Genomic DNA, 12,316 nt, shown 5'->3' with positions numbered 1-12,316 from the left:
TTTGTGCGTCATCGGTTTCTCGCTCTATCACCCCTGATCACTTAACGTATTACAATTCATCGTCGCAAGCAAGTCGCCCGCATTCTTACCCAGAGAAAGTGCCGTTTCCCAAGCGGTGGCGCAGTCATAGAGCGCTACAGCCGTGATACTTACCACATAAGTTAATTATTTTTGCTAGTGTTTTGCAGAATTATGCGGCCGAGAAATTCACTCCCTCGCACACTTATGTCCTGGGTAACATTTGGGATTATGGTTTGGCACACACCCTCGGCTCACTTCGTTCTTCGATAAGTAGAGCCGTATAAATCTTTAGGATTCTGATTTACTAAGAAACCCTTAATCATGGATACAGAAATATTACAGTGGAACTTCAGAGGACTCCCCCACAACTGCAATGTGGTTCAAGAAATCATACACAGGTTGAATACAAAGATGTTGTTTTTTCAAGAGACAAACCTTAAATCCACACAGAAGAACTTCCTTGGGAAATACGAGATTTTCCGCAGACACTGATAGGACACTGTGCATTTTGAGGCGGTGTAGAAATAGTTAATGACAAATTTGTTGGTTCTCAACTTGTGACACTTTACCGGGCCCTTAAGGCAGTGTCAGTTCATGCAGCTCTTTTTTTAAATTGATCACTGTATGTTCCACACATATGCCAGAATTAATCATCTCGGTAAAACAGATTTCTATAACCTCATTGATCAGCTTCCGGAACCCTACATACTTCTGGGTGATTTCAACGCTCAGAACACCTGCTGGAGAGACTCGCGATGTGACCCGAGAGGTCTAATCATAGAAAACTTTCTTGTCAACTCTGGTGCGTGCCTCTTCAATAACGAACCAACGTACTACAGTCTGCATCATACTTCATATTCACTAGTCGACCTGCCGATTGGCTCTGGCTCTCATTTGCTTGACTTAGAATGAAATGTTATCAAAAATACATTTGTAAGTGACGACTTTGCAGTAACCCTAAGCGTGGCAACATGACATGACTCTCCTGCGCATGTCCTTCACTGGAAACTAGCCTCAGCCGATTGGAAATGTTTTGACAAATCCACCTTATCACGAGATCTTACAATTATTATTAGTGTAGATCATGTTGTATAATATTTTATCGCTTTTGTTAGTGATGCAGCTGAAAAGTTCATCCCTCCAACAAAAGGTCGTTCAAGTGGAAGACAGTTCCCCTTCTGGAACCATGACTGCAGACAAGCTCGAAAGTAGAAGAACAAAGCATGGGACATTCTGTGCCGGTAACCAACTGCAGGATACATCGTTGAATTTAAACACTCTAAATCAGAGGGTAGGCACACGCGACGGCAGGCTAGGAGAGCAAGCTAGGAGATGTTTCTTTCGTAAATCGATTCGTGTACCTAAGAAATGAAAGTATGGAATGCACTCTGAAGGCTCAAGGGGATCAACTGCATCCGCCAGGCTTGGTAAATATTCAATGAAACAGGTCGAATGACCAGGCAGACGCCCTTGGTAAACATTTGGGGTATCTAGCTAGCTCCGCGCACTATTCACCTATATTCTTTAAGTACAAAAAATTGTAAAACTCAAGGCACTGGACCGCAAATGCAGAGCAAACAATCTATGCAACCGTAGATTCCAGTATTGAGATTGTATGGCCTGAATGTCAAACCCGCAGAAACAAGCTACTCATAGGATGTTGTTGTCGCCCTCCGGATACAAACCAGCACTTTCTTGTCGAACTGCGCAACAGTACTTCTAAAGCCTTTGAGCTCTGTCAAGCTGATATCGTCCATTTTTTTGGCCACTTTAATTTTACTTTGATAGACTGGATTAACCTATAAGCCTCTTGTCATACATCAATGGAGTTCATTTCTTTAATGTTAGATTTCAATTTATTCCAAATAATTACCCCAGCCCAACCGTGGCACAAACATTTTAGATTTAGTTTTCACTAACGCCCCTGAAACAGTTGGTGAAGTGGTTTGCTTAGACGGCTTCAGCGATCACAAGCTAGTACAACTTACTCTTAACATCCACTTGAAATTTACAGGTGTCTCAAACAAACCATCCGTGATTACAACACAGGAGACTATGGCAATATTAACAAAAACCTTGAGACATTTCTTTCTGGCACCTTTTCAGCTTCGTTTTCTGCTCGGTCACTCAATGAAAACTGGCTTCTGTTTAAATAAAAGCTGTGTGCTTTAGTGGAAACGTATATCCCCCAAATCAGAATAACAGGCGATAGACAGAACCCTTGGTTCACCAAGTACCTTCGACGGCTAAGAAACAAGAAGAAAAGGATATACGCAACTGCAAAGCGTACAAACTCACCCGTGGTATGGGATAAATATAGCTCGTTTTTGAAAGTTTACTGCTCATCTTTAAGAGATGCTAAAGAAAAATACTACTCGCAAGATCTACCTTCACTACTTAATAACAACCCCCAAAAATTCTGGCAGGCGATTTCACCTAATAGTGGCTCGCATTACATTTCACAAAGTGATGGTAATCAAGCTCCAATCAGTGACAAGGAATGCCCAGTCGTCTTCAATGCATTTTTTTCATCCATATTCACAATAGAAGACCATTTATTCCTGCCGGAAGTCACTGATATAGATAACCAGTACATGCAATCCATCCATATAACAGATGATGGTAGCACAGGTCTCATAATTAACCTTAAGTTGACTACTTCTTCCGGTGTCGATAATATTAACTCAAAAATTTTAAAGAATACAGTCACGCTATCTAACAAATTTTATGCATTATTTTCCGCCAGTCGTTATCATCAGGCCAGCTTCCCTTAGACTTGAAAATTGCAAAAGTGATACCAGTACACAAAAGTGGCAGCAAGAATTCCCCAGAAAATTATCTTCCAATATCATTGACAAGTATTTCCTGCAAAATGCTTGAACATATCATTGAATCTCACATATATCATCATCTGGAATCAAATAAGTTTTTCTTTATTAACCAACATGGGTTTAGGAAAGGCTAGTCATGTGAAACGCAGTTACTGGAATTCACTACGGACTTGCATTTTAACATCGACCATAATCTTAAAACTGGTTGCTTTTTTATCGACTTCTCCAAAGCCTTCGACCGTGTGGCTCACTGCCGTTTAATTTACAAGTTAACCATTCTCAAATTAGACTGCTTAACGCTCTCCTGGATTCGTAACTTCCTAACAAATCGTCAGCAATTCATAGTCATTAATAATTTTACGTCTTGCATATGTAATTTGCGGTGTACCGCAGGGTAGCGTAATAGGACCCTTGCCTTTTTTTATTTACATCAATGATCTGCCCAATAACATTACATCCTGCATGCATGTTTTCGCCAATGATTGTATATTATATCGACCAATTCGCAGCCTTGATGATCATCGCATTCTTCAAGAGGACCTTCATCTCGTTACCAAATGGTGTGAAGTCTGGCAAATGAAACTTAACACATCTAAATGCCAACTAATGACATTCACACGAAAAATATCAATTCATAGCTTTTGCTATTATATAAACTGAAATATAATATCTCAGGTATCAGCATATAAATATCTCGGCGTAAATTTTACACTGGGGGGGGGGGGGGGGGGGGCGAGGCTTTCCGGGTCCTTTCACATTGAAACCACATGCGCAAGCGCTTCCAAATCTCTTGGGTATATTCATCGCAACTTGCGTAATCGCCCATCTAACATCCGTAAATTAGCATTCGTATCATTTGTACGCCCTCAGCTTGAGTGCGCGTCCCCTATATGGTCTCCCTACCATGAATACTTAATCCGCATGTTAGAAGCCATCCAAAACCGATCTAGTCGATTTATTTCCGGAAATTACAACTACCAGTCAAGCATTACTCAAATAAAACTCGACCTTTCCCTTCAATCACTGAGTAGCCGACGTGACATAGCACTCCTGTCCTTGCTCCATGGATATGATCACCAAATGAAGCCATCAAACTTGCCACTGGAACGCGCGTATTGCCCATCACGACGACTTTATCATGATTTAAGCCACACTCGCATTTATGGCAACACAAACGCATTTAACTTCTCGGCTCTACCACGAGCCATTCAGTTTTGGAATCCGCTTCCTAACAGCACTCTCGCTCAAATGAGCAATGATAAATTCAGACAACTACTGAACCTACAGTCTTCATCTTAACAAATGTACTCATCTGTACATATGTCATGTCACATAATACGTGTCACATATGGGTCATGACTTTCTTTTTATTGTTATTGTTTCAATTTTGTTTGCTTTATGTGCTCACGCTATATACGTTATTTTGCGCGAGTGTTACATCACTTTTTATGTTACCGTGAATTGTACTTTTCAATAATTTCCCGACAACTCTTTGTATTGATTTAACGCTTTTATTTGTCACACTGTTTTGCAAGCACGTGATCATTATAAACACTTTTAGCTCTCACATTTTTTAGCGCTCATATATCTGTTTTCTCTTGTGATTTGTTCAATGACGCCGCCCTTACTCAATGCTTCCGTTGGGGCCTGTAAGGTACGTTGAAATGAATAAATAAATAAATAAATAAATAAATCTATTCCACATTGTCGTGCGTCGAGCAGCATTCAATGACTGCAAAAGCTCTGCGTCAGGAGCAGTCAGGATCATGTATGACACGATCGAGAACATGTACATGCATACACAAATTGCTTTACTCACACTTAACATTTGGCAACCGGATGCCTTCAAGCAACATGTGAAGAAGCTATCCGTGTCCCAGTTTTTAAACAAGGTAAAGAGCCATCCTTCGTAACAAACTACCGTTCGATAGCGATTACAAGCTGGCGATCTAAGCTTTCTCAAAACAATAGAAGTTGTCGTCTTTTTCATTTCCTAGAAGCAAAGTACATGTTTGATGCCTACCTAATGTGGTTTTCGAGAAGGCCGATTCCCAATCGGCCATCTTGTGTGCATTGAGGCAAACATCCGCAATGCGTTTTCCCATAAACATTACTTCTCAGTTTTCTTAGAAGTACAAAAGGCCTGTGAAGCCACATGGTGCTCTGCTTTCCCGTCTACCCTGATGGTGGGTAGAATGCATATTCTTGGGTATTGGAAGGATGGTTATCATGTCTCTGATGTGTCTGGGCATATCTACTTTCACGCCATGTTGGGTATGATACCTTATACGTAGGCGATCCAATATTTGCCTACCTGATTTAGTTTTGGACAGGCGTTCGTATTGTGCTATTTATTGTGCCTCGATTAGCTCATCCAATGTATTGTGGAGACCTAGCTGCAGTAGTCTATCGTTGCTGGTGGTCATTGAGAGTCCGATTGCTTGCTGGTAGATTTTTCTGATTAAGATGTCTAATTTGTATTTTTCTGACGAGTACCATCGTAGGTACGGTGCCACGTATACTATTCTTCTTATTATGAACGCTTGGACTAGTTGAGTCAGATTGCCTTCTTTCATTCCACTATGTTTCTTCGCTATTCGTTTAAGTAGCCGCATGATTTGAAATGATATATTGTCTAATTTCCGTATGGTCTCTCCATTGCAGCCGTTACTTTCTATGATGAGGGCCAATACTCTGATCTTCTCAACCTTGGGTATGGGCGTACCTTCTGCCATAGTTAGGTGAATTCGCGGATTGGTTGGTTCCTCGTAGTTGCGTGGTTTTCAGCCACGTCGCGATGGTAAATAAATGAGGAGCTCAGATTTCTCTGCCGAACACGCCAGTCCGGTTCCTGCTAGATATTGTTCAACTGCTTCTATTGCACGTTGTAATGTGTTTTGAACCTGTCTATCGTTGCCATCGCTCACTCAGAGGGTGATATCGTCAGCGTAGATGATATGATTGAGGCCATCGATTTCCTGTAGCTGTGCAGGTAATCCAATAAGAGCCAGGTTGAACAGCATCGGTGATATTACTGAACCTTGGGGCGTACCTGCGCTTCCGATCTGTAGTTCTTCGTAGTTAAAGTCTCCTTTCTTAATGTGTGCCTTTCTGTTGGCAAGGAAGTCTCGTATATAACTGTATACTCGCTGGTCTAGGCCTAGCTCATTTATTCTGTTTAGTATTGTTTCGTGGGTAACACTGCCAAAGCTTTATATAGGTCCAATCCTAGGATAACTTAGGTATTCCGACTTGTGTTATATATAATTTGACGTTTAAGTTGGAGCATTGCATCCTGTGCGGATAAATTTCTCCGGAAGCCCAACATTGTAGTTGTTTGCCCTTAGATTTGAGTGGCCCTGCTTTAATAGTGATTTCGATGATGTTATAATCGCTACCTAGATCTGGTTGGGGGTTAATCCCTATCGCATCCCTGATGGTGCTTGTAAAGGTGAGATCTTGAGTAGCGTCCGCACTTATACAATACCAACGCCTCATAGGTGTTCACGGGTGTGTGATGAGGGCAAGGCCCTCTTGTTGTGAGGCTAGCCATAGGTGTCTGCCTTTTGGGTTTTCAAATTTGTATCCCCATGCCGCGTGTTGAGCATTGAAATCCCCCCCAATCACTAAGGCTCTGCCTTTTGTGATAGTGAGAGTCTTGCGGAGAAGTAATCGAAAATTGGGACGTTTGTTTCTTGGCTTACTATAAACATTAAGGAGAAATATACTTTGTTTTTCCTGGTTGGTATTAGGTCGATTAATATATTGCCACAATCTGCAATGCCTGTATCATGCTGAACGACCATGTAGGCACGTTTGACTATTGCTGACAGCTCTCGTCTCCCCAGAACTGTTTTAAGCTGAACAACCGGAAGAGATCCTGGGCCCTCTTTACAAGGAACAGGGACGTTGTCTCAGAGACGAGTATCCAGCTCCACGGTCAGCGCTTACATTTCAATATAGAGCACACATGTCTAGATGCCATATTTCACTTTAAACTTACGTACATTCCACATCTAAAATATCGAAAAGGAAATGACTGAATATAATCAACATTCGTAAAGTTCTTGGCCACGTGGTATGGGACAGTAACAAGGCTTGCCTAATGAACCTGTATAGGAACCTCTTTGGATCACGTCTGTGTGATGTTTCCGCGGTGTATCATTTTGTGGCTCCGGCTGCATTAAACATTTTAGATACGCTTCAGAATTTAGGTAGTTACCTGGCCACAGACGCCTACAGAACAAGTCCTATACCGAGCTTCTGCGTTGAATCCAATGAGCTGTCACTCAAGCTGCAAAGAAAAATCTTGGAGGATGCTTCAGCTTCTCCTTTAAGAGCTGGAACGCGACAGCGTTCATCATTATATGTCTCTAGCATACATAATTAAGTGAAAGGGAACAACCCACTCAGCAGGCTGTACTTTACGAATTTTCTGAGGCATTTCACGTTGAGAAATTCACTTAGTTGTTTAACACCTATGCGCCACGTCAATGGCCGGCGTGGTTCGGAATGCGTGACTCGTGTTGATTTTTTTTCTAACAAACAACGCTGCCGACGGAGACACCGGATTTTCCGCGAAAATTCGGCCCTTAACTTTATCGCATTACCGTATGTAACTCTCACATATTTCCTCAAAGCGCACTCTAATCCTGGTCACCCGTGTCATAAAACCGTTCATGATTTGACGTCTGCCACAATATTTCAAAACCGACCTTCAATGATTAAGCCGTTCTCACAACACGTGAGTAAGCTGAGCCAAAAAATGAATGTCCCACTGTATACATTCGCATACATTCATGACTCCGACAAGGTTGTGTTTCCGTACCATGGCTGTGGCAACTGATAAAACGCAACACATCATTTTGCTAGGTTACAAAGCGTGCTCCAGAGCTGCACATACGTATGTACGTTCTGGAACTCCGGTCGGTGCAGTCTTTTTCGGGATTTATACCGAGAGATCAAAGCCACCTATTGGCGTATCCTATACGGTAGTCAGGTCATCCTCCTCAGAATGCAATGTTCTGCGCCCAGTGAGGAGCATCTTTACGGCAGAGACCAACACAATACTTTCGGCTGTAAATAATATTGTAAAACAAATGTAGTAGGAGATTCAGTGTCTCTACGGAAACATAGGACTCCAATAATAAACGAATTCTAGATTTCTCTGCGAACTATACATGCAGCTGACCAACATATCGTAATATTTTTGGTCCTAGGGCCGAGAGGCCTAACAGGTAATATACTTTCAGGCGAACTTGGTACATTTATAACCACGACAGTTTGTAGCTCTACTAAAAGAGTTGAAGACTTTCTTGCACAAAAAGTTGAGAAACATTTGGCAATCCATCTGGAATCGTGAAACCTCTAATAAATTTCATTTAATGATGCGTCACCTACACCATTGGCCTGGGGTAACAAAAAGACGACAAGCTCATGTCGTTTTATCTCGACTGAGAGTAGGGCACGCATACGAAACTGATTCTTACCTGCTGACTGATTGTGTCTCCCTTGTGTGGTAGATGTGGCCAGAGGCTGACCGTTCTCCACGTCTTGGTGCAGCGTCAGGAAGCAGAGACTGAACGCAAAATGCACTTTCCTCGAGCAAACCGATGCCACATTCCGCTTCGTCCCGTGTTTTTTTTTTCGAGCAAAGCCAATTCTTGCCCATAAATCAATTTTAAACTTTTTACTGCATGTCGATTTATGGCATATTATAAGCCAACGAGATTCTTAGCGCATCACATCACCAGAGACAGATGCTGCAATAGTAGCGACCTGTGTGGCACATGTTTCAAGGCCCTTTTGCTTAAGGACCCTGGTGAGGCAGTAGTGCTACTTGCATGTACATGTTATAGTATATCAGCTCTTCGTAGTGCATCGTTTCTTCTTAGCATATATCATGTATCATTGCCCAGTTTTATTACGAATATATTTAGGCAGTAAAGCACTGATTTGGGCTTGTTGGTAAGACATCGTGAGCCTTATAGTGCGTTAAAAAGACAAGGACGAAAGTGAGACGTGACACACCCAGGCGTGTCACCTCTCACTTTCGTCCTTGTCTTTTTAACGCGCTATAAGCCTCACGATATATTTAGGCACTTTTCAACCAATATTTTTTGCCTCTATACAGGCATGTTTCATCGACGTCTCGATCACCATTATTCGCTTACTATTAAATCACAGCGTAGCTTTGACACTCTTCGGCAACATCTGGCCCTTGTGCCAACAAGTTCAAATAATCATGATCATATTACTAACAAACACTGCTGGAATAGACATATAGGCACTGCTGAAGCCATTGCCTTACGCAAGTTATTCTTTTAGGGCAAACGCTAAAGCTAGATACACCTAACGTGCGTACACTTTTCTACAGTACTATTAACCGCGCCGGGCTAGAATATCATCTAATAATTTGGGACCCGTTCACTAAAGCAAACAGTGGAAAGTTAGAAAAAATACAGAAAAAAGGCACAGAGTGAGGTACAACTCTTATGGTCGCCGTTCTGCAACCACACTAATAACGAATAGTTTCCCTCCACTTAGTGAGAGGAGTATGGGCTACAGGCTTAAATTCCTTCATTAAGTAGTGAATGGTAATTACAATCGCGACGCGTCAAATATTTTAACCTTTTACGTTGGCTACCCCTCAAAGTGTTGACACTCAGACAATTATGCCCTAACGCAATAAAATTAACAGTTTCAAATACTCCTTCTGATGAACGATCACCCATTGGAATAACTTAAAATAAAAAGAGCACATCGCATTAGCCGCACCAGTCACTCTAACACAATATATTCCCCGCAAGCCAATACCGTGACTTGTGAGCAATAATTTTTTCTGCGCACAACATGAGACTGGAATGGCCTGCCCACTGAAGTTGCCACTATCATCCACCCAGCTGCATTGAAACAGCTCATTGAAAACAATCCTTTGTAACATGTAGTATCTTTGTTTGCCGTTAACCCCCAACTCTCTCATGTAATGTCTCAACAAGAGACCTCTGACGAAATAAATAAACAGAAAAAACTTTACTAATGATATGTGAGCCAAAGTCCGTTGAGGCGCGTCGAATTTGAAGTGTCTGTTAAACCTTCTGCTAATTGCCTTGCTGTTTCTTTTTGTGTACTCTTTGTTGCTTCGTTGATATCATTTATCACCCTGCTATGGCCTCGATACCGAGATTGCAGTACCTACAAATAAATAGATTAATAAAATAATTTAGTCCCACGATATTTTGTACGGCCCTTTATGTTTTCAACGAACACTTGCGTAATGCGTAGTGTTTGAAGTGAATTTGGTTCTGATGGTATACTAGTTAAAAATATAAGAAATAAAGAATTCCTTGCTTTCTTGGCAGACTTCCGATTTTATCACGATAATAGTAATCACCAGGTTCTTTTATGTTGATTGGAAGACGAAAGGCATCTCCCACAGGTAAAGGTTCGCTTTACAGGGCAATAAACTGCTTTCATGCATTTGATATCGGTGCATTGATTCTTCCGTGGTTCAAGGTCGCGCTACACCAATCTCTAACCCCACCCCACTTCCCGCAATAAGCAAATCGAATTCAAGAGAAGGCTCATTCACGCAATTTTATTTACCTCTTACTACCTTAACAGGCAGTTTATATAAGCTGCATTAAGTTTTAAACGCAAGTGTTGTGATTCTGGTAAAAGAGAGTGTGAAATTTCTCGCAGTTAGCTAGGCATTTACGAATGCCTCGGCCGTTTTGATTTCGATATTTTGGACAAGGAATGGTTATGTAGAGGTTTGGCAATACTCAGTGCTAAATGCTAGGGCTTCTATAGAGCAAGCTTACTACAACGTACTCTGTTGTAGTACGCCACTGCAATTTAGTCGCGCACTTTGTCGGAGAAACCTAGTAGGATTCATGAAGAAACCCGATGACAAATTGCCGTACAGATTGACGAGGATCTTGAAAATATAAAGTTTCTAAGTAGCACTTAGACCTTGAAAACATCAAATTCCGACCGCGGCGGCTGCATTTCGATGGGGGTGAAATGCGAAAATAACCGTGTACTTAAACTTAGCTGTACATTACGGAGCTCCAGGTGGTCCAAATTATTCCGGAGTCCACAACTTCGGTGGGCCTCATAATAAGTTCGTGCTTTCCGCTAGAAAAAACTCCATAATTTCTTTTTAATCTTGAAGTCATAGTGTAGGGACAATCACAAACAACACCCGCCGAGTTTTTTGAGGAGTTTGGGGCACATAATTCTGCTCCCTTCTTTGCATTGGAAGGCTTTGCTTCCTTAGTGTTTGGATTCTAGAAAAAATGTCTTCAAGATTCGCTACAGTTCCAGCTGTTCAATAAACCCGCAGTGCGAGGTAGAAGTCGACTTGAAACGTTGAGGTAATACAATGCTTGACGCACACACTATCGTTATGCCGGTCGCATGTGTGCTAACTGCTTAAACGGGTCTGTGTTAGTGTTTAGTAGAAACTTAGGTGCATGCGGTTGCTTTGTGCAGCAGAATGTGAATCTAACCATGGTTTTTATTCTCCAGTAATTGGCGCTCTAAATTTGCCCCAACAATTAAACTGCACTGCTTTAGCATAATGTCCCCGTGAAGCAGCTAAGGTTACATGGCCGTTGATGGGTATCGAGTTATTTTTCTCATGAAATTACTTTCATTTTCAGGAACGCCTACTATCACGTGAAGCAGATGAGAACCGTCGTCTTATTTGTCGCCAACGCCTTCATCGGTGAATAAGATCTTATGTCACTTATTTGTCATATAAAACTGAAAATTGCTTGTGCATAGCATATTTACCTGCTATTGTTGCAGAAATGATATTATTACGATATGATTCCGCGAGAACGACGAAGAAGTTGGTCGGTGCCCTCGGCACGAGCGAGTGTCAGCCTGGCTGCCTGGCTCCAGTGTAAATAGCGTGTAAATAGCATCTCTCGTCTGTGTCTTTCCACACGTAACATTTCTGGTGGAGGTCAGCGATCCCCGTCCTCACCACGGAACTCCGAAGTGGTCGGCACACCGAGCTTGTCACCATGCCTCCCGGTGACGCACCCGCCTCCGCAACGGCTTCGGCTTGTCCGACTGCTCCAGTCGTCACGGTTGCCCAACATCGTGACCCAGGTGTGTTCTCTGGCCTGGAGGGACAGGACGTCGACGACTGGATCAAGCTCTATGAACATGCCAGCGCTAATAACAGGTGGGACCCAACGATCATGCTCGCCAATGTCATCTTTTATCTCGGCGGCACCCCACGCGTCTGGCACCAAACACATGATGACGAAATAACCAGTTGGGACAGTTTCAAAGAAAAACTGCGGGAACTGTTCGGCGACCCCATTGCGCGCAAGGCTGCCGCGAGAAAGGCTCTTGCATCTCGTGTTCAGTCACCTACCGAGCCATACGTTTCCCACATCCTCGACGTCTTGGCTATATGCCGTAAAGCTGACGATCATATGTCCGAA

The 12,316-nt window shown here is 42.4% G+C and overlaps 1 protein-coding gene across 6 annotated transcripts in view; it reads left to right on the top strand.

Annotated features, from left to right (window-relative positions):
• LOC129383488 (uncharacterized) overlaps positions 1–12,316 on the top strand; it is a 97,673-nt gene that overhangs the window by 53,124 nt on the left and 32,233 nt on the right. For 4 of the 6 annotated variants that reach the window (XR_011895991.1, XM_072289691.1, XM_072289693.1 and 1 more), the window contains one exon: positions 11,519–11,583. The exons of 1 other annotated variant lie outside the window; for it this stretch is intronic. Coding sequence is in view for 3 of the 5 variants with exons in the window: in XM_072289691.1 (XP_072145792.1) it covers positions 11,519–11,583 (65 nt within the window). In the remaining 2 variants the exon portion in view is untranslated. Of the gene's footprint in view, positions 1–10,213; positions 10,291–11,518; positions 11,584–12,316 lie in introns of all 6 variants that reach the window. One more of the 6 variants, XR_011895990.1, reaches the window with a different exon arrangement.

The sequence above is a fragment of the Dermacentor andersoni genome, chromosome 8 (assembly GCF_023375885.2).
Source record: "Dermacentor andersoni chromosome 8, qqDerAnde1_hic_scaffold, whole genome shotgun sequence".
Classification (NCBI taxonomy): Eukaryota; Metazoa; Arthropoda; class Arachnida; order Ixodida; family Ixodidae; genus Dermacentor; species Dermacentor andersoni.
Note: the sequence above shows the minus strand (reverse complement) of the source record. Positions and strands in the feature narration are given on the sequence as shown.